Raw genomic sequence first — 23,120 nt, 5'->3', positions numbered from 1 at the left:
CCATAAGCTTTTCCGCGTAACTCCACAAGCGCCTCAGGAAACACCAAATCATACGGGACAGCGATATTCAACACGAGATGAAGACACTTGGATGCTACTGGTTGTCTGACTCGCTTGCAAAGGATAGAGAAGAGGGATTTGTCTATTTTTACCTATATATCTATCTACCTATTGTTGCTTTGTGGTTTTGTTGACACCAGTATAGATGTTTTTCGTAAGCGTCGTGTATCTGACAAGGACACAATAGGACAGATATACAGAGAATGTTATTTTTAAGTTCTCTTGTTTTACGTTCATAGCTCAAGTTAGAAAGGTTGCACAGGTGTTTTATGAAGAGCCTAGTAACACACACACACACACAAAAAAAAAACACGCAAACACACACACACTCATGACATTGTATAGAAAGGGCAACGAACTTCAGACTGTATAATGTTACCTTCACGAATTACTATATTACACACACACACACACACACACACACACACGGTTCCCCGACATAAAGATAAGCTATCATTTTATCAGCAATAGCCCGTTAGAGAGAGAGAGAGAGAGAGAGAGAGAGAGAGAGAGAGAGAGAGAGAGAGAGAGAGAGAGAGACGTCTGGACATCTGGTTAACTGGGTTTTTGCATTTAGTAGAAAAAGAAGAGGAGGAAGAAGAAGAAGAGGAAGAAGAGGAGGAGGCGTCACTAAACTCCTTGTGATAATAATACGAAATGCGTAGTAATAGTAGTAGTAGTAGTAGTAACAGTGGTAGTGGTAGTAGTAGTGGTAGTAGTAGTAGTAGTGATAGTTGTAGCAGTAGCGGTAGTGGTAGTAGTAGTGGTAACAGTAAGCTAGTAGTAGTAGTAGTAGTAGTAGTAGTAGTAGTAGTAGTAGTAGTAGTAGTAGTAGTAGTAGTAGTAGTACAGAAGTAGTAGTAGTAACGTAATGGATAAAATGAATGAAGAAGAAGAAGAAAAAGAACAAGAACAAGAGGAAGAAGAAAGAAATAACAAAAACAAGATACGATTCATAAAAATATTAAAAAAAACACGAGAGAGAGAGAGAGAGAGAGAGAGAGAGAGAGAGAGAGAGAGAGAGAGAGACATACACACAAAAATTAAACGTTACCAACACAAAATTGAACCCTTCCCTCCATCCCTCCATTTTTTCCCATCAGACACATCTGCCACACTCGTAAAACTGAGGAGGAACCAACAACGGCTGAGTGCAGACATCATATGCTGACCACCAACACCACTACCACCCCCATCAATGCTGACTGCTGACATAACCTTACCTTGGTCAGCGGGCAGCGGCATCACTGTCTGGTGGGCCCGTCTGTCTGTCTGCTTCTTCCTCCTCCTCCTCTTCTTCGTATTTGACCTCTTCTATCTTCTCCTATATCTCCTTCTCACTTACACTCCTCCTCCTCCTCCTTCTTCCGTCTGTCTCTCCTCCTCCATCTCCTTCCTTCCTCCACACCGTTCCCCGTCTCTCTCTCTCTCTGACTGGCTATGTGGTTGAATGCAGGTGGAATCATGTGAGGGAGGGAGGCTGGGTGGGTGGGTGAATGGTTGACTAGCTCGTTAGATGAGTGACTACTGACTAACTGACTCGGTGGTTACTTTGGAGTGAGTGGAGTGGCTGGGGAAAGGAGTGGGGGAGTTGGGGAGGTCTAGTTTGTCGGGGGGAGTCTGTTCGCTTCCTTCCTTCCTCCCTCTCTCTGCTGCTTCTTCTTCCTCTTCTTCTATCTCGTTTCCTTATTCTTCGTTGTCTTTTTTTAATTATGGTAGAAGTGTGTGTGTGGTGTCTGTTCCCTTTTTCTTTCTTTCTATCTCTTCTTCTTCATTCGTTGTTTTCCTATCTTCTTTATTCCTCGTTTCGTATTTGTTTTTCATTTCCTTCCTTCCTGTTGTTGTCGTTTCTCCCCGTTTTTATCATTCATTTCTTATCCTCCAGGTTGTTTGTTTCCTTCCTTCTTCCTGTTGTTGTTATTCTTCTGCTTCTTATTCTCCTTATCCTCCCTTATCTCCTCTTCATTCTTATACTACTACTACTACTACTACTTCCTGTGATATGGTTGTTATTTACGTATATATATCAAAGTTGTTTTTCTTTATATTTAATATAGGCATGTTTATTTATATATATCGCAAGAGCTATCAATGGTTTCATATGTTCTTTCTTTTTTTCTTTAATAAGGTTTTGAAATACGTGGTTTTCCTTATACAAATTCGTGTGTGTGCTTGTGTTGCTAAGTTCAAAGATTATGTAGTCAAGTATGTGTGTGTGTGTGTGTGTGTGTGTGTGTGTGTCAGCAGTGAGTCAGTGACGTATGTTAACCTCGAGAGAGAGAGAGAGAGAGAGAGAGAGAGAGAGAGAGAGAGAGAGAGAGACCTTTCTAAACACATCTATACGAGTGGTACATGTGTGGTGTGTGTGTGTGTGTGAATGGACGAGGTTTGCATACAGAGGTGCCAGTCCATTGATATTGCCATGCATGCAAGATGAAGAGGAGGAGGAGGAGGGGGAGGAAGAGGAGAAACCGTAGTCATTGTTGTACTGATAAAAGGAGGAAGAAAATAAAAAAAACAGAAGTAATAATAGCAAAAGAAGAAGAGGAAGGTGTTACTAAATATATGACCAATAAAATCAATACATATACTTATTCTAGTGCTTAATATACTACCACCACTACTACTACTACAACTATTCTTCCTAAAGCAAACCTTTATCCAAGTACCTTCCTCTCCATATTGTAAGTGTCGATGGTACTTTTTAGGTATTAGACTGAAAGAATATTAGTGTTAGAACCCTTTAGAGAATTATCAGATCATACCTTGTTTTCAGAACTTTTTGTATTTTTTATTTATATTTCTTTTTGTATTTTAATTTATTCTTTCCTTTCCCTTCCTTTCTCTCCATTACTTCTTATTTCATCTTTCTTTCTTCTCCTTTTCCTCATTCTTCTTGTCTTCTTTCATTTTCTTTTTATTTCCATCTTTCTTTCGTTCTTCTTTATTTCTTTCCTGTTTTTCCTTTTTGCCTTCTTTCCTTCCTTCCTTTCTACTCCATTTTCTTCATTCTTCCTTACGTCTTTCTCATCATTTTACCTTTTTTTTTCCTCATAACCTTTTCTTCCTTTCTTAAGCTCCATACCTTCTCTTCCTTCCTTCTCCACCTGCCTTGTTTCTCTTATTTTCCTTGTTTTCTTCTTAACTTTTTCTTCCTTTCTTTAACTCCATACCTTCTATTTCTTCCTTCTCCACCTTCCTTGTTTCTCTTATCTTCCTTTCTTAAGCTCCATACCTTCCCTCTTCCTTCCTTCTCCACTTTCCTCGTTTCTCTTATTTTTCTCTTAACCTTTTCTTCCTTTCTCAAACTCCATACCCTCTCTTCCTTCCTTCTCCATCCCTTCATCCTCAGCTTATTCCTTCTTCACTTTCTACACCAGAGAATCCTAATAAGCCAATACTCACACACACACATAATAATTAACACCAAGGATGCTCCACACCACACAATAATCAGTGAAAAGAAAACCCAGGCCGTACAAAAATATAACTGTATTACAGAAATATAGGATCGATATCTGAAGTCAAATAATAATAATAATAATAATAATAATAATAATAATACAAATGGGGGAATGGGAGGGATGGGAATAAGGGAATGGATGGATTAAAAAATGGAGAAATAGGAGGATACAAGAGATAAGGGGGCAGAACAGGGAGTGGGGAGGGAGGGGCAGCACAGGGAGTGGGGGAAGAGGGGGGGGCGACTCCTGCACCCCATACCACACTCACAAAAAAACAAATGAATTAAAATCGTGACAATATCTCAACAGACAACAAACTTAGGCTATAGTTCTCAAGGCACATTGGAAGGGAGGTGGGGAGTGGGCGTATCACTGTGGCGGGGGGCGGAGGGGGAGGGGGGTAGGAGGGACGTTGGGGGATGGGGGGGGCAGGGGACATGTATACGAACGAACAGGCTGAGGGACACACACACACATACATACATACATACACAGGCAGTTCAGTTCTTCCAAAGTTCGTTATGTACGTTATTTTGGGTCCGTTCTTGCTTGATTCCATGTACACACATATACACATACTTACGTACACAGAGGAATGTCAGTATCACGTACATACACACACACACACACAAGTTCTCACATCGTCCTTTTTACGTTACACAAAAAAATCGTCTTGAGGAACCGTCCACACACACACACACACACACCGCCTGCCTCCTCTTCTTCTTCCTCCTCCTCTTCTTCCTCTTCATCTTCTGCCGTAACTGCCCAGAATTCAGTTATAAGCTCCCACAATATCCTTCCCTCATTTAAACTCCGTGTGTAGGATATCATGGGAAGGAGAAGGATGTGTGTGTGTGTGTGTGTGTGGTGGGGGGTCTTCTTACGGGCTGGGCCGAAGAGAGAGGGAGGGAGAGAGGGGGAGAGGGAGGTAAGAGAAGGAGACAGAGGAGGAGGAGGAGGATGGCGGGTAAGGGAGGGGTAGGGAGGGCATGAGTGGTGGTGGTGGGACGGTAGAGATTCGCTCCAACGCGCCACCACCACCACAACCGCTGGCTTTCCCACGGCTCGCCACCACCACCACCACCACCTGTTGACTGGAGGAGGGGGAGGGGGTAGGGGGGTAAGCGGGTGACGGGACGAGACGGGGAGGCTGTGTTGTGGAGAGAGAGAGAGAGAGAGAGAGATGGGGTCTGCCTTACTTGCGGTAGCGGAGAGCTTAAACCAATAAGCTATCAACCGCTTAGACTTACACACACACACACACACACACACGGGGCATGGAAGAGGCAAGGAAGGAGGGAAGGAGGCAGGGAACTCTGTATGTGTGTGTGTGTGTGTGTGTGTGTGTGTGTGACCCTTATGTGTCCCTCTCTTAGGTATCACTCGCCCAAGCCAGGACGCTTGGGGAGGATCGCGGGGGGTGGGGTGAAGGGGGGAGGGCAAGGGGCACGGTGGCTGGGAAGGGAAGACGAGGACGATGAGGAGGAGGAGGAGGAGGAGGCGTCTTGCTATCCTGTCGTCCCTCCGTGGTGTCCTATCCTGCCGGGGAATGTGGCGCGGGGTGAGCTGCTGCATGCTGATGACTCCTTCACGCTGCTGTTGCTGTTGCTACTGTCGGGGTCCAATCTGCTCCGGGCGTGTTTTTGTGGCTCGCAGCGTCGTGAGAGGCGGGAGTTTTTGCGAGCGTGCTTTTTTTGTGGCGAGTCTTCGGCAGGCTGGCCTCCTGCTGCAGGACGGGCGGGGCGGGGCGGGGCGGGGCTGGGGTCGCCGCCACAGCTGGGTCGCGCCGGGGCCGCCACCCTGTATCACAATCTTCACTGTTCAGTTTACGACACTTGTCTGCGCCGCCTGACATCACTCACGCGGCGACGTCCTTCACGTATTGCACATCTCGGGCCGCCGCCCCGCCCCGCCACTCACCCGTCGGCCGCCACCTCGCTCTGGAGAATAATACTGAGGTAACTGTCGAGGGACGCGCCACTTGACCGCGGCGGGACGGGCGGGAGCGCGGGGGGCGGCGCCGTGGGCGTGAGGGGGGGAGGGCAGGCTCGGGCGGCCAGCACGTCGAGACAGTCTTGCACACGGCGTCCACATCACAGAGTGTATATATCGTCCCGGTGCTGGCCGCCGCCACCGTCAGTATTGCACAGGGCGGGCGGGCCGCGCGTACACACACACATACAGACACACGCATGGCACAGGTTGCTGGGCGGGCTATCACAACAACTACCGTCTGCTGGAGGCGTAGCGCAGCAGGTACTGCATCACGTCGTACTTGCCGCGCCAGCAGGCCAGGTGCAGCGGGGAGAAGCCGTCCCTGTTGGTTAGGTGCAACGACGCGCCGTGCGCCACCAGCATCTTCACCACCTCCAGGTTGCCGTCCAGGCACGACTGCGTCAGCGCCGTCTGCCCGTCCGCCGTGAAGCCGTTGATCTGCACGAGCTGCGAGTACCGCGTCAGGATGCGCTTCAGCTCGCGGGGGTCGCCCTCCTGCACGGCCCGCACGAACTCCGCCTGGCACCCGAACTGCTCCACCCCGGGGTAGCCGGACTCCGGGGGAAACTCGAAGCCGAAGTCCGGCGAGGAGGAGCGCTGGTAGCCCGGGCTGCAGGCGGGGGAGGCCTCGCCCGCGCTCTCGCCCTCGCTGGCGCTGCTACCGCGGCTGGAGGTGCTGTAGGCCGGGCTGGGCGCGGTGTAGGCCGGGGAGTAGATCCGCTGGTCGTCGTAGGGGTTGGTGATGGGCCCCGGCGAGGGCGGGGACTCCAGCGAGGCGGCCTCGCCCGTGGACATGACGGAGTCCGGCGAGGACGGCGCGTCCTCGGAGCACACGGAGCTGGCGCGTTCCACCTTCATGGTCGGGGCGGCTGGACGACGCGCGGGATACCTCGGCTCAGACGGGGCACATGTGTGGCGCAGCGAGTGGCGGGCTGGCGGCGCACACGACGGGGACGAGGAAGGGACTAACCGCTGGGCGGCGGGCGCTGGGTCTGCTGGGGTGGCAGCGGCGGCGAGCCGTGCTGCGCCCTGGCGGCCGCCGCGCACAACACCACGTGGGAAAAACTGACGGCAGCGTGAGAACGGTGTCAGCCCCGACACCCACCACCACCACCACCACCACTTACCACCTCCATTACCACCATAACCCATCCCTCCCGGCACCACCACCGCCGCCGCGGCCCACGGTGTCCCTGTATTGCTCTGCCCCCGCCGTAACAACCACCACCACCACCGAGTCGTCTTCCCATGCCCCCCGCCGCCCCCCACGCTGATACCCCCACCACACCCCCTCCGGCACCCCTCCCACCCCCGGGGCAGCGGCACATTACCTTGACACCCGCCCGTCGCCCTCCACAGCCGGACGCGGGAGGCGAGGCGGCGGGGCTGTGCCAAGGCTGCGGCGGCGGCGGCCGCAGGGCGAGGATGGGACAGGTGGCGGGGAGAGAAAGAGAGAGAGAGAGAGAGGGGGGGGGGGGGGGGGCACCTCGTAACGGACTGCTAGGAAACAGGATGAAGAGGGAAGGACGGAGGGAGAAATCAAACAAACGAGAGAGAGAGAGAGAGAGAGAGAGAGAGAGAGAGAGAGAGTAATAAAACACATGACCCAACAGAGTATAAGAGAGAGACAGACGGACACAAACGAGCGTGTGAGAAATACAAAACACAACAAGAATCCTTTACAGATGGAATTACAGTTCACGAGAGAGAGAGAGAAAGAGAGAAAGAGAGAGAGAGGCGTTGGACAGCGACTCGAGATTAAATAACAGACAGAGGGACATAGGAGACCAGCGAAACGAATAGCCTACTAGAAGCTTGGCATAGCAGACCGGCGGCGGATATTGAATGGCAAGACAAACATCACTAAGAACCCGAGATTAAGCAATTACCGAGCGTGAGAACCGTTGACTGCTAAGGAGGGTTCAATGCCCATATATTAAACGTCTCGGGCTCATGTTACGACTCTTTCCCAAGGCCACAGAGAGGATTAACCGGGTTTTCATGGGTGATTTTCTCGTTCAAGATCCAGAAGTCGTGTAAAACTGTCACAAACATCACGGAACAGTCCATGAAAAGCCCACAAGAACTTTTACGAGAGGCTTTTTCAATTTAAGAATACGACTTGACTTGAAACAAAACTTTGGGAGATACTGAATAAGTCCAGGGGTAACAGGTGACGGAGATCGAGCACTGAGGCCATGAGCAGCTTAGGGTATACCCCGAACTTAACCACTAATCCCATATATCATCTTCTATCTATTTATCTGAAACTATATCCCCCCTATTTTTCATCTCCTCCTCCTTGCTACTGGTTATCACGTTCCCGGGGTAACAGGTGGCGGAGGCGAGCACTGAGGCCGCGCGCAGCTTAGGATATTCGCCGAACTTTACCCTTATAGCCTCATAGGGAAGCCCCAACCTCCTCACCGCCTCCCTTCTGCCCCTTACTACCGTTTATAAAGTCCCCGGGGTAGCAGGAGACAGAGACTAGCGCTGAGGCCGCGCGCAGCTTAGGATATGCCCCGAACTTTACCCTTAAGTCTCATAACGAAGCCCCAACATCCTCGCCGCCTCCCTTCTCGGCTTCCTGTCCCGGCCGAGGCGTGGGAAAGCTCAGTAAAAAGCTTGTGTCCAGGAGAGCTTGAGAGAGGAAGTCAAGGGGTGCTACGCGTGGCCTCAGCGCTCACTTCCGTCACATTACTTAATCCCTTGAGCTTGTGGCCGAGAGAGAGAGAGAGAGAGAGAGAGAGAGAGAGAGAGAGAGAGAGAGAGAGAGAGAGAGAGAGAGAGAATATGACCAACTGAATTATTATTATTAGTTATTATTATTATCATTATTATTATTATTATTATTATTATTATTATTATTATTATTATTACTATTATCAGCTAAAAACGGATCCTTTGTAATCAAGACTGGATTCCCTTTTTAAATTGATGAGGAGGAGGAGGAGGAAGAAGAGGAGGAGGAAGATTGAGGGATGACTCTGGAGATGAAGAAGCATGAATTAGATGAAGAACTGGTTTGAGAGAGAGAGAGAGAGAGAGAGAGAGAGAGAGAGAGAGAGAGAGAGAGAGAGAGAGAGAGAGAGAGTACTGGTATCTGTTGAGTAATCTTCTTCATATTATTTTTTTTATCATTATATAATTTCATCTCTCTCTCTCTCTCTCTCTCTCTCTCTCTCTTCCTCTTCTTCTCCTCTTCCTCTTCTCCTCCCTTTCTCTTCCCTCCCTTTCCCATTTATCTTCTAACGTAAAATTGGGAAGCTTGTAGAACCTTTTTTTTTCTCTATAGTGTTCGTTTCTTCTTATCTTACGAACCTAAGAACATAAGAACGTATGAGGATTTGTTGGCGGCATGTCCAGGGGTAGTTTGACAAGGCTTCTGCGCCATGAACGCGAAAGACATGAGAACCGGACTAATCTCCACTGTGGCCTTTGCAAATAGCGGTTGTGAGCGTCCAAAGTGCCTGAGATTACTGGACTTAATGGTTTCGTATATATAGGAGTGTGGGGGGCATGTCCTGGTCCCTGGTGATAGTTCGACAAGGTTTCTGCACCCTGAACGTGAAAACACTCATTACAACCCGACTAATCTCCACTGTGGCCTATGCAAATTACTGTTGTGAGCGCCCAAAGCGTCAGTGAATACGTGCCACTCTCTCCCTGCTACTGTTTGGTCTCGTTCAGCGCATCTATTGACACGATTATCCACTTAACATTGCGAGGAGGACTGCATGCAAATTACGCGGCTCAAGTGGAAGCAATAATTATACGAAGCCTTCCACGCCGACAGTAGCGAAGAAAAGTCTGCGCGAGAGAAAACCCAGAATATAGAGATAAAATCACGCGGGAAATACATTAATCTGTTCTACGCATAATGATTGTAGTAGACGGAAGGGCTTGAGTATGTCGCTTCCTAGACAATAAAGGAAGCCATCACGTTCATATAGGGATAATAAATGTGTTCTAGATGATGTTATAGACAGAAAAGCTTGTCTTTCTTGTCTTAATTGCGCTTCCTAGGGACTAAACGAAGCCATCACGTTTATAGAGGAGAAAGTAAATGCGTTCTAGATGATATAACAGACTCAATAGCTTGACTTTCTCGTCTTAATTGCGCTTCCTAGAGACTAAAGGACGCCATCACATTTATATAGAGAAAATAAATGCGTTCTAGATGATGCAATAGACAGAATAGCTTGACTTTCTCGTCTTAATCGCGCTGGCAACAGGAAAAAAAATCACATTAAAAATAAGTTAAGGAAAGACTACAATACGAGGATAAATTTAACTTAACTTGAAAAAAAAAGTAGTAGCGAATACATTATAAAGAAAAGGGAGAGAGAGAGAGAGAGAGAGAGAGAGAGAGAGAGAGAGAGAGAGCACACTTCCAGCATCTTATAATAGAAAAACGAAGATGCTACAAGCTCTAGGCTACAAGAAAACACATAAATTCCACTTATCTCATTGACTTGTAGTGACTTGTTGATCACTCAGCAAGGGTGATCAACAGAAGGGTGTGTGTATATAAGAACGCTTTAAGATCACAAGAGGTTTAATTATGTTCAAAATAATTTACATGGAATAGGTACATTACACGTGTTATATTGTAAATGCATACACACACACATACATACATACAGATATACATACGTGATTTGTGAAAGTGTGTATGTGTGTGTGTGTGTGTGTGTGTGTGTGTGTGTGTGTGTGTGAGAGAGAGAGAGAGAGAGAGAGAGAGAGAGAGAGAGAGAGAGAGAGAGAGAGAGAGAGAGAGAGAGAGAGAGAGAGAGAGAGAGAGAGAGAGTGTGTGTGTGTATTTACCTAATTGTAACAAACAGGAAAAGAGCTACGTTCGCCCTATCCCGTCTCCATATCCGCTCCTGTCTAACTTTTCCTTAAATTCATGAATGTTTCTTGTACAAACCACCTCCTCCTCCAGCCTATTCCATAGCTCAATGCTTCTGTTTGGGAAGCTAAACTTTTTCACATCTCGCCTACACGTGGTCGCCCTCAACTTCTTTCCATGTCCTCTCGTTTCTCTCTCGTTCCACACACACAGGTCCTCTCTGTCCAAATGCTCCACTCCGCTCGCCACCCTGTACACCGCTATCAGGTCTCCTCTTTCTCTTCTTTCCAGGGTCGTGAGCCCCATGCTATTGAGTCTCTCCTCATAAGTCCGATCTCTAAGTTCCGGTACCATCTTAGTTGCCACTCTCTGCACTCTTTCCAGCTTTCTTATGTTCTTCTTTTCGTGAGGAGACCAGACCACTGCTGCATACTCCAACCTTGGCCTTAACATTGTAACTTATTTTCTTCATCATCTCCTTGTCCAAATACACAAATGCCGTCCTTACGTTCCTGTTAGTGTGTGTAAGTGTGTGTGTGTGTGTGTGTGTGTGTGTGTGTGTGTGTGTATTCATTTTTTGCATACATGACCATAAAAATAAAAATAAATCTACCATATATAAAAAGAATATTATAAAAAAATCACATTCTACATCTAGGCCTAAAAATTCTTACTCTACATTTAGCTTTAGAAAACTATATTATATGACTTTGGTTTGCACTAGAACTGCTTCAGAAAGTGAAAAAAGAAACATTATTATTAACATTTAAATATATACAAAAAAAATCATCATGAAGAAATACCTTTTGTGTGTGCCTGAAAATTTGTCTTTGCATTCAGTTAACAGAAATTTTTATCACAAAGAAATGCCACAGATTTTTTGTAAGTCTGAAAATTTACCTTCATATATTAAGTTACTTGAAAATTTATCACAAAGAACTCCCATTATATTTTGTGTGCTTGAAAATTCATCTTTATAATATTCAGTTACTAGAAAATTTATCACAAAGAAATTCCATTATTTTTTTATGTACCTGAAAATTTACCTTCATATATTGTTACTTGAAAATTTATCAAAAAGAAATTCCATTGTTTTTTTATATACCTGAAAATTTACCTTCATATATTGTTACTTGAAAATTTATCACAAAGAAATTCCATTATTTTTTTATGTACCTGAAAATTTACCTTCATATATTGTTACTTGAAAATTTATCACAAAGAAATTCCATTATTTTTTTATGTACCTGAAAATTTACCTTCATATATTACTTGAAAATTTATCAAAAAGAAATTCCATTATTTTTTTATGTACCTGAAAATTTATCTTCATATACTAAGTTACTAGAAAATTATATATCTTACTTTTTCACTCTTTCTTCACACTGTCAAATTTCTCCTAACAAATCAGTAACTTTAAAATCTATAATTGGGAAAAAAATCTATTCCTTCTATAATGGTCTATCATAACTAGGGCTTCTTTTTCTTCACTCTTTTAGAAAATTTAAACTAGATATCTTTTTCTTCCTCCTCTTCAGAAATGTAACAAATCAGTAACTACAAATTCTAAAAATCGAAAAAAAAAATCTTTTTATAATTTTTTTAACTCTATTCTGCCTAACTTTTTCTCTATTTAGTTTAAAAAAATTGTATGTATCTTTATTACTCCTCTTCAGATAGTTATAAGAAATCAGTAACTACAAAATCTATATGTGGGAAAAAAATCTATTCCTTCTATAATAGTCAATCATAACTAGGGCTTCTTTTGCTTCACTCATTTAGAAAATTTAAACTAGATATCTTTTTCTTCCTCCTCTTCAGAAAGTCATAACACTTCAGTAACTACAAAGTCTAAAAATGGAGAAAAAAATGTCTTTCTATAATTCTTTTTAGTCTATTCTGCCTAACTTTCCTTCTATTAAGTTTTAGAAAATTATAACTCTCTTTTTATCTCCTCTTCAGAAAGTCATAACACATCAGTAACTACAAAATCTATATATGGGGAAAAAAAATGTCTTCTTTGTATCAATCTTTTAACTATCCTGCCTAACTTTTCCTCTAATATAGTTTTAGAAAATTTAAACTAGATATAATGTTCTTCCTCCTTTCCAAAGTTAACACATCAGTAACTACAAAATCTATATATGAGAAAAAAAATGTCTTCTTTCTATAATCTATGGCATCTCAAACTTCTTTCTATTTCCTGTTTTAGAAAATTATGACATTATTTTTATTTTTTCTACATTTTTCTTCCCCAATTTTTTCAGTATTTCTTCTTTATTGTCCTTCACTCCTACACACATACGGTTACACTACTACTATTACTACTGCTACTACTAACACATTAATTCTCATCTTCTACACCTAACATCACATTGAAGGCATCATCACATTATTCTCCTCCTTAAACATAATAATAATAATAGTAATAATAATAATAATAATAATAATAATAGTGTAATATCATGTTTAATATCATTCTTCTTCCTCATCTTCCTTCTCCTCCTCCTCCTCTTCTGGTTTGATCTCAATTTAACCCGGTAGGTGCGGGGATCATGTATCTTAAAGGCCCCTCTAAGCGAATTAATGAGAAAAAATCATCACTCACGCAAACCATTTCATAATATATAGTACCAATGCATTTGTGATCAGTTTACGCATCCTCTATTTGCGGGGTTTATATCATGGTAAAAATTTGGCCCATCGCTGGTACACGGTAAAGCCACAAATTTGGCCCGTCGCTGCTACCGGGTTAAATGCTTTCCAGACCTCCTTTTAATATTAACGAAGCCTTCTCTCTCCCTATTCAAATGTCGAGAAGAAAAATTCACCTTATGTCATTCTACTATAAAATCCAACCAGCCTTTCATACCTTATAGAAAAAGCCTCAATGTCGATCTTGCCACTTCATCCACGATCAAGCATAAATACATGTGTGAGTAAGGCTTTCCAGTTTCTCATTCAAAGACTAGCACTGTATTAGTTACAAGAAAATTGATCACAAAGAAATTCCATTATCTTTTAGTGTGTCTGAAAATTCATCTTCATTTTCTAAGTTCCTAGAAAATTATATATCTTATTTTCTGACTTTTTCTTCACACTATCAACTTTCTCATAACAAATCAGTATATGAATCAGAGAAGTTTCGGGTCCATACAAAGGTCGGTTTAGGGAGCGTTTTACAAGTCAAATCCTAGAAGTTTCGGGTCCCTACTGAGTTTGGGATGAATGACTCTGATGGGACCAAAAAACTTCTCGGATTCGACTTGTAATACGACCCTAAGACTAACAAACTGAGTATTATATCATTTGTGCACCTCTTTTCCACTATGGCACTCTGGCAAAAGCTCTCCCGTACTTCAAAAATCAATTACTGGCAGATTTTTTCCCCCTCTCAATCCTGTCAGGCATGTTGAGTGTTCTAAAATCTGCCTTCATGACATTTCTGCCCATATCATAAGCCAAATGAGAGACTGATATGGTTTTCCAGCCCCTAAAACATTCTATCTATCCTCCTCTCAATCCTGTCAGGCATGTTGAGTGTTCTAAAATCTGCCTTCATGACATTTCTGCCCATCTCATAAGCCAAATGAGAGACTGATATGGTTTTCCAGCCCCTAAAACATTCTATCTATCCTCCTCTATGTCCTCCAGTCCTTCTGTATCTCTTTCTATCTTATTTCTCACTCTAACGCATCACATTAATAAGACTGTAATGTAAGCTTTTCACACATTTACTCTTTTACTTCATTATTCTTCCCTAATACATGCCCTGAAGCACCTGGTGGATGACTGCCATTGCTATTGGTCTCATTTCCTACTACTTTTAACTCTAGTAATCTCATTTCTCACTCCTTTTAACTCACCCCATCAAAGACTGTCTCCAAAAAGTCTTTCATCCATTCATGTTGTATTACTTTTCTTTATAACTTTCTCCTCTTTCATTCACATTCTCTTACTTTTCTTTCACTACTTTCTTCCATTCTCTCATTCACTCACTTCATCTCTTCCACTTTCATGAGTTTCCCCTAGTACATCAACACTTCCAGCAGTTCATTACTCTTAGTCTGGAGGCAGGTAGCTTGTGGTGTACTCCGGGGGGTCCTGCAAGGCTTCTGAAGGGGCCGCATAGGGAGGCAGGCTTTGGAACGCCACACCAGGACCAGGGGAGGCATGGGGGTGACTGGCGTGGTGGTGCAAGCTGTGTGGGGCATTATCCAACAGCGCCGAGTGCTCCCCTCCACTACAGAGGCTTGAGAGGGAGATGGCTGAGTCTTCCGGTTGTACGAGAGGCGTGAACTCAACCGAATGCCCGTCGGGTTGGGCTGTGGATGTCAAGGGCTTTGGCGAACCACTACCGACAGCCGTGGATGTGTTTGACCCTTCTGCAGTGCCGTGACTCGCTGTGGCGGTGGATTTCGCGACGGCACTCGAACGTGTCGGGCTACATATGGCACTCAGAGGGATGACGATGTTTGACGTTTGTGTGGTGGTGGCGGCCGGCCCAGCACTAGGGTACCCATGCCCAGGGGAAACGCCACCTTGACTTGACCCGAGGGACAGCATGGAGGTGGTGGTGGCGGTGATGTCGAGACTGGCGGCTGACGCGGGGGTGGGCGGGGCAGCCGACATGCAGCCCCGGGGTGAGGGAGGGCCGTGGGGGAAGAGGGAGTCGTAGGAGGGGGGCAGGTCCATGGTAGGGGGCGTGTGTCCTGGCCATCGGTGCAGGGAGCGAGGGGGCGCCTGGCTGCTGCTGAGGTGGCCTGGACCGCTGCCCCCGACGCCATGCCCGGAGTTGCAGACCACTCGAACCTGAACAAAGGGTTTCGGAGATTAGAGAAACTGTTGGATGCTGGAGTGAGAGCTATTAGAGGACCCGAATCTGAGCAAAGGGATTCAGAAATTACTAAATTAGGGAAAGTGAATGCAAAGGAAAATGATCAGATGATGCAGACTACAGATATGGAATTGCAAAACACACACACACACACACACACACACACACATATGAAGGTTTGAACATAAGGTAAACTTTTAGAACCATGAATGGAAATAAAATGAAAGAGAGTGAATTTAAATATGAAATCACCATTTGTTTTCAAGTTTCAAGATATCACATGTTATAAAAATGATAACACACACACACACACACACACATGAAGGTTTGATCATAAGGTAAACTTTTAGAACCATGAATGGAAATAAAACGGAAGAGTGAATTTAAATATGAAATCACAGTTTGTTTTCGAGTTCCAAGATATCACATGTTATAAAAATGATAACACACACACACCTGTATAGCCATGTGGTGCGCTGAAGACAGAGTGGACGAGACCTCATAGGACTCAGCATAGGAGTTGAGTTCCTGCGGGGGGCGTGGATCCCTTGGTGCGGGGGGGCGAGCGCGGCGCCAATACACCACCCCGGCCAGCAGCAGCAGCAAGAGCAGGGCGGCACCAACCCACGGACCAACCATGACTGGCACCAGGCCCTCCATCGTCACTACAGAAGAAGGAAGGTAGGAAGGAATGGTTAGGCAGTGAAGAAGGGAAGGAAAGAAAGGGTCAGTTACTGGAGAATGGAAGGAAGGAAGGAAGGAAAGGGGTCAGTTACTAGAGAAGGGAAGGAAGGAAGGAAGGAAGGAAGGAAGGAAGGAAGGTAGGAAGGAAGGTAGGAAGGGAAGGGTCGGTTACTATAGAAGGGAAGGAAGGAAGGAAGGAAGGAAGGGAAGGGTCAGTTACTAGAGAATGGAAGGAAGGAAGGAAGGAAGGAAGGAGTTGGTCACTATAGAAGGGGAAGAAGGAAGGGAAGGGTCAGTAACTATAGAAAAGGAAGGAAGGAATGGGACAGGGAGGTCTTGACTAGAAAGAACATATTATCATTCTAACAACAAGCCCACAGTGAGTCCTTTTTCTTGCTCTAAAACCTTTCTATGCACACACACACACACACACACACACACACTAACTCCCCCTTCCCCCATACACCCTTTCCCTCACTAATTCCCCCTTCCCACACACACAGACCCTTTCCCCCACTAACTCCCCCTTCCAACACATACCCTTTCCCTTACTAACTTCCCCTTCCTACATACACACCCTTTCCCCCACTACCTCCCCCTTCCCACACACACACCCTTACCATAAGAGTTGAAGCAGGAGATCTCGTCCAGGTTATGAGGTTGGCCGCAGTTGATATGATGGTCACACCACAGCGACTGGTGGATACACTTGTGCTGCAGCCCCTCGCGGTCCGCTGCCCCGCACGAACGCAAGCCCACACCACACTCGCTCTCCCGGTCTGTTGGGATTTACATAGATTTACATAGATGGATGGATAGGCTTACATAGATGAATAAACAGATTTACAGAGATGAATAATCGATGTATAGATGGATTTACATAAATGAATAGATAGGTTTACATACATAAAGATAGATTTACATAGATGAATACAGGTTCACACAGATGGATAGATGAATTTACATAGACGAATAGATAGATTTAGAGATGAATAGACAGATTTACATAGATGAATTTACATAGATTCATATAGAAAGAGAAGGAGGAGGAGGAGGGAGAGGACAAGGAGGAGATTGACATTAAGCAAAAGAGAAGTGGGGAGAAGAGAGACCCATGTATGTACGTATGTGTGTGTGAGTGTATGCATGTATCAGTGTACGTCTGTATATGTGTGTGTGTACGTATAGGGGGACTTACAGGAGTACGAATACGCAGTGACGACCAGCGTGAACCCTCGGTAATGACGCCACTTTATGTTACTATGGGGCGGCAACTCTTCCCTCTCCTGACCAACCGACACCTCCACCAGGATCTGCGACACCTGAGGAAGAGAGAGAGAGAGTGAGAGAGAGAAGGGAGAGAAAGGGGAGAGAGCGAGAGTGGAGAGATAAGAGGGAAAGTAGAGAGAGTGAGATTGAGAGGGAAGGATGTGGAGAAAGAGAGAGAGGGAGATGGAGAGGGAATGAAGGGGGGGAGGGAGATAGAGAGAGAGAGAGAGAGAGAGAGAGAGAGAGAGAGAGAGAGAGAGAGAGACCTGCCCGCCACCTTACCCCACAGCGCTGCATGCCCATTCCAGAGGTGGCATGGGGGGAGGGGCAGTAACCAATCAGCGCTCGTCGGTGCCCAAAGTCACTGAGCTTGTCCTGGCCGCCCACAGACCATGTCCCGCACTGCCGACCCTGCGGCTTATCTGTCTTGTCCGTGAGCGCCTCGACCTGCGACAGACATGATAACAAGGGCTTACATACATAGATGAATAGACAGATTTACAGAGAAGAATTGGTGTACAGATGGATTCACATAGATTGGTAGATAGGTTTACATAGATGAAGATTGATTGACATAGATGAATACAGGTTTACATAGATGGAAAGATGTATTTATAGATGGATAGATGAATTTACATAGATGAATAGATAGATTTAGAGATGAATAGACAGATTAACATAGATGAATTTACATAGATTTATATAGAAAGAGAAGGAGGAGGAGGAAGAGGACAAGGAGGAGATTGACATTAAGCAAAAGAGAAGTGGGGAGAAGAGAGAGACCTATGAATGTATGTGTGTGTGAGTGCATGTATGTATCAGTGTATATAATATTAGTCTTCCTCCACTCGAACCAAAGACATGACATCAGGAACCTTGTATGGAGGCTTTCAAAACATGGAGATCAGAGAGAGATTGCAGGAAATTAAGTAACACACACACACACACACACACACACACACACACACACACACAGACCCACCAGTATATAGTCGAGGCACATGTTCTCAGGGTCGCGGTGCCTGGTGGGGTCTTCAATCCGCCGTAGGTCAATTTCTTCCAGCACACCAGTAAGTCCAGACCCTAAAGGAGGTAGCAAAAGGGGAAGAAAGGAAGATTATAGTGACTGTTGGGAAGTATATATGCATAGAGAGGTAGATAGATAGATAGAGAGAGAATTAAAAAGGATAAAATAAGTAGAGGATGAAGAACTAAAAGATACTTAACAGGAGGAAGAAATAGAAAGAAAACAAGAGAAAAAGAAGATGAAGAAGAAGAAAAGGAAGAAATGGAAGAAAATAAACAAGAAGAAGAAAAAGTAAAAAGAATGAAGCAAAAAGAACGTAAAGAGAGAGAGAGAGAGAGAGAGAGAGAGAGAGAGAGAGAGAGAGAGAGAGAGAGAGAGAGAGAGAGAAAGAGAAAGGACACACACACACACACAAAAAAAAAAAAAAAAAAATTACATCCAACCATCCAACCAAGCAACCGATCATCCGTTCCAAGACTTACACTTGTGCATGGGGGCGATGAAACGGATGAGGCAGAGCATGGGGGTGAAGTCGTAGGAGCTCTTGGTGGTGAGGGTGAGGATGGCGGCTGACTTGGCTCCTTCATCCAGGTAGATAGTCTGGTTACACACCTTCGCCGCATCCAGAGTGACTGTCGAAAGGGAGGTCACTTGAATAAGGTGACTGTCAAAAGGGAGGTCGTTTGAATAAGGTGACTATCCAAAGGGAGGTCGTTTGAATAAGGTGACTGTCCAAAGGGAGGTCGTTTGACTAAGGTGACTGTCAAAAGGGAGGTCGTTTGAATAAGGTGACTGTCCAAAGTGAGGTCATTTGAATAAGGTGACTGTCAAAAGGGAGGTCGTTTGAATAAGGTGACTGTCAGAAGGGAGGTCGTTTGAATAAGGTGACTGTCAGAAGGGAGGTCGTTTGAATAAGGTGACTGTCAAAAGGGAGGTCATTTGAATAAGGTGACTGTCGAAAGTGAGGTCGTTTGAATAAGGTGACTGTCAAAAGGGAGGTCATTTGAATGAATAAGGTGACTGTCCAAAGGGAGGTCATTTGAATAAGGTGACTGTCAAAAGGGAGGTCGTTTGAATAAGGTGACTGTCAAAAGGGAGGTCGTTTGAATAAGGTGACTGTCCAAAGGGAGGTCGTTTGAATAAGGTGACTGTCAAAAGGGAGGTCATTTGAATGAATAAGGTGACTGTCCAAAGGGAGGTCGTTTGAATAAGGTGACTGTCAAAAGGGAGGTCGTTTGAATAAGGTGACTGTCCAAAGTGAGGTCATTTGAATAAGGTGACTGTCCAAAGGGAGGTCGTTTGAATAAGGTGACTGTCCAAAGGGAGGTCGTTTGAATGAGGTGACTGTCAAGAGGGAGGTCATTTGAATAAGGTGACTGTCAAAAGGGAGGTCGTTTGAATAAGGTGACTGTCGAAAGGAAGGTCGTTTGAATAAGGTGACTGTCCAAAGGGAGGTCGTTTGAATGAGGTGACTGTCAAGAGGGAGGTCATTTGAATAAGGCGATTGTCGAAAGGGAGGTCATTTGAATAAGGTAACTGTTGAAAGGGAGGTCATTTGAATAAGGTGACTGTCAAAAGGGAGGTCATTTGAATAAGGTGACTGTCAAAAGGGAGGTCATTTGAATAAGGTGACTGTCGAAAGGGAGGTCGCTTGAATAAGGTGATTGTCAAAAGGGAGGTCATTTGAATAAGGTGATTGTCAAAAGGGAGGTCGTTTGAATAAGGTGATTGTCAAAAGGGAGGTCGTTTGAATAAGGTGATTGTCAAAAGGGAGGTCATTTGAATAAGGTGATTGTCAAAAGGGAGGTCGTTTGAATAAGGTGACTGTCCAAAGGGAGGTCGTTTGAACAAGGTGACTGTCAAAAGTGAGGTCATTTGAACAGAGTGACTCACACATTTGACAACACCTTCATGGGAGTTGTGGGAGGTATTTCCAGGGGTATCTTTATGACCCTGGTGGTAGTTTGACCCTTCTTCTGTACCCCGAACCTAAGGAGACACTCACTAGAACTCGACTGACCTCCTTGTCGGCCTCTGGAAATAACCGACCTCAGTGTGCGCAGTGAAGTACCCAAGTGGAGTGATACAAAGTGGAAGAGGTCAAAATAATAAGATAAAGAATAAGTAAAAGAAGAAAAACACTCATATAACTCACAGATCTTATAGGCCAGACTTGGGGCGGCCATGGTCAGAAGGAGGCCACAGAGGGTGAAGGGAATGGCCATGGTAACCTGTCCCTTCTCTCTCCTCTATTCTCTCCTTTCCTCCACTCCTTCAGGCCAGCTCCTCCTCCTCCTCCAAGTTAGAGAAAGACCTCATTCTTCCTCACTCCTGCAAACAATAGTAGTAGTAGTAGTAGTAGTAGTAATATTGACATACACATACCTACCCTTAAGTAATTCCTTCCATATGTCACTAGAATATTAATTTAATGAGTACCATAAGCACTTTCAAGCATTATATTAACATGCATTATGATATTTCACTAATTTATCATAAGGGCTTCATGTACAGCAGCCTCCTTACTTTCTTCATCATTTGTCCCGCTCTCTACTGCAAGGATATCACGTACAGGCTCTCATAATCTTCACTGAGGGGAATTAAACATGAATTTGATACTAAAAAACGTGATATTTATGGATTTTAAGAAGTATCATGTTTTTCCTTCTCTTCTGCTTCTTCTTTCTCCTTTTTATTCTTCTCTTTCTCCTCCTTTTCTGTCTTGACACGCGGGTTTGACGTTTGACAGTATTTCTCTATGGGGGACAAAACCACATTTTCGCTATCTGTCATTTCTCTTGTCTTTGCAAAGGGTACTCCAACCACCACCACCAGTAACATCACATCCTCATCCTTTCACTAACACCAAGAGACACTTATGGCATGTAGATTTGACAGTGTTTCTCTATGGGGGACAAAACCACATTTTCGAGATCTGACTCACGTTCTTATCTTGGCAAGGGCACTACTATAACCACCAGTGACCTTACATCCTCGTCCTTTCACTAACACCAAGGGACACTTGTAAGGCGTGTAGTTTTGACAGTGTTTCTCTATGGGGGACAAAACCACATTTCCGTGATCTGACTGTCACGTTCGTATATTAGCAAGGGTCCTATTACCACCACCAGTGACCTTACATCCTCGTCCTTTCATTAACACCAAGGGACACTTAATTGTAGGGCGTGTAGGTTTGACAGTGTTTCTCTATGGGGGACAGCCACATTTCCGTGATCTGACTGTCACGTTCGTATATTAGCAAGGGTCCTATTACCACCACCAGTGACCTTACATCCTCATTCTTTTACCGATACCAAGAGACATTTCTTCATCAACTGTCCCATTCACTACTGCAAGGATATCACAGGCTCTCATGACGTTTACTCCGTGTATTGGCGTGTAGGTTTGACAGCAGAATCATTTGTCAGTTAGAACAATTTAAGCCACTCCCATATCACTTCCATGGGCCATTTCAGACCCCTATCACCGTTCTTACAAAATTCCTCTCCCCTCACTGTCCTCTCTCTCACGCCCAGCACCAATGAGAAGGGGCAGCTTTTAAATTAGAAGGCGTTTACGAAAGGAATATCACTTCTAAGGGCTATAGTTTCACACCCCCATCAACGTTCTTACAAGCTTCCTTTCCCCTCACTGTCCGATTTTTCCATTCCACCCGCTGTCCTGTTTTACCCGATAGCAGAGGAAGACCAGCTTATAAATTAGAAGGCGTTAACGAGAGGAATATCACATCTAATGGCTATAGTTTCGCATCCCTACCACGTACCGTTCTTACAAGCTTCCTCTCCCCTCACTGTCCCCTCTCTCACGCCCAGCACCAACGAGGAAGACAAGCTTTTAAATTAGAAGGCGTTTACGAAAGGAATATCACTTCTAAGAGCTACTCCACACCCCCATCACCGTTCTTACAAGCTTCCTTTCCCCTCACCCAAGCGGCCATGTGGTGTGTGTCGGCGGCATCCTTGAGGGGCGTGTGAGGATGCCGGAAGATCCTCCAGTAGGGAATACCACACTGTGTCTGGCTTTGGGCTTGTCTGGGTGACTGGCTGCAGGACTTCCCTTCCCTCCCTCCCTCTCCTCTCCCTTCCTCCTGTGCCCTGTGGTCCCTCCTCCTCCCTCTCTCTCCCTTCTTCCTCCTTCCCTCTCCGGTTCGAGGCTTCCATTTTGAGCATCGCCTATTTTATCTTCATTCCTCGTGTCATGTCGCTGTTTCCACTTGAATTACGTGGTTCCTCAATTGATTTAGGCGATGGAAAGGTTACGGTGATATTCCAGGGCCTCGCAATGGTGTGAAAACCGCGAAACATTAGTGACGATGAGGTAACTGGTTGAGTCATCCGCCTCCCGCTCCTTCCTCTAATATGAGACTTCCAGCTTCACCATCTCCTCAATTTATCCTTATTTCTAGTCCCCAGTCGCTATTTCCACGCGCACTACATCACTCCTCAATCCAAATAAGGTATAGGAAGGTTGCAATATAGTTTGGGATCCTCGAAATGGAAAAAAAACCGCGAAATTGAAGTGAGAAAGAGGCAACTAGGCAACTGTCAAAGAGGGGAGACATCCTCATCTGCTGCTGCGGCCTAGAGGGAATGATCATGCCTCACAATGCCTCTAAAACCTCCTTCCCCTCCCCTCACACGCCCCTCACTGACACCTAAACCCTAAAACTACCAACAGCTGTGAGTTTTAAGGTGGAGCAAGGCGTGTGTGCATTGTGAGAGGGTGGAAAAGACTTCGAGTTTTAGTGAAGGGACAGATTGAAGCTCCCGGCAACCACCCGCATTATTGATCTTTGTGTGTGTGAGAGAGAGAAAGAGAGAGATTCCACTAAATGCGACAAGAAAAAACCCATGAGAGAGAGAGAGAGAGAGAGAGAGAGTAACTAAAAGAGATAGACAGATAAACAGA

At 45.0% G+C, this 23,120-nt stretch overlaps 2 protein-coding genes across 7 annotated transcripts; both read right to left on the bottom strand.

Annotated features, from left to right (window-relative positions):
- Positions 1-3,537: 3,537 nt before the first annotated feature.
- On the bottom strand, positions 3,538-6,688 carry LOC126997707 (cortactin-binding protein 2-like). Its single transcript, XM_050858949.1, has one exon. The coding sequence runs from the start codon at positions 6,672-6,674 to the stop codon at positions 5,754-5,756; it is 921 nt and encodes a 306-aa protein (XP_050714906.1). The 5' UTR covers positions 6,675-6,688; the 3' UTR covers positions 3,538-5,753.
- A 4,194-nt stretch (positions 6,689-10,882) lies between these two features.
- LOC126997703 (uncharacterized) lies at positions 10,883-22,292 on the bottom strand. Of its 6 annotated transcripts, none has more exons than XM_050858938.1 (11): positions 22,138-22,292; positions 20,347-20,522; positions 18,674-18,823; positions 18,147-18,247; positions 17,447-17,611; positions 17,094-17,217; positions 16,516-16,674; positions 15,668-15,876; positions 11,690-15,186; positions 11,492-11,621; positions 10,883-11,420 (listed from the first exon to the last, which is right to left on the bottom strand). In XM_050858938.1, exons 2-9 carry the CDS (start codon positions 20,414-20,416, stop codon positions 14,437-14,439), a joined length of 1,728 nt encoding a protein of 575 aa, XP_050714895.1. In that variant the 5' UTR covers positions 20,417-20,522; positions 22,138-22,292; the 3' UTR covers positions 10,883-11,420; positions 11,492-11,621; positions 11,690-14,436. The 6 variants fall into 6 exon arrangements, with proteins under 6 accessions (XP_050714895.1, XP_050714897.1, XP_050714892.1 ...); XM_050858940.1 differs by having other exon boundaries at positions 11,563-11,621; XM_050858935.1 differs by having other exon boundaries at positions 11,492-15,186.
- Between the last annotated feature and the right edge of the window lie 828 nt (positions 22,293-23,120).

This window comes from Eriocheir sinensis, chromosome 12 (assembly GCF_024679095.1).
Source record: "Eriocheir sinensis breed Jianghai 21 chromosome 12, ASM2467909v1, whole genome shotgun sequence".
Lineage (NCBI taxonomy): Eukaryota > Metazoa > Arthropoda > Malacostraca > Decapoda > Varunidae > Eriocheir > Eriocheir sinensis.
Note: the sequence above shows the minus strand (reverse complement) of the source record. Positions and strands in the feature narration are given on the sequence as shown.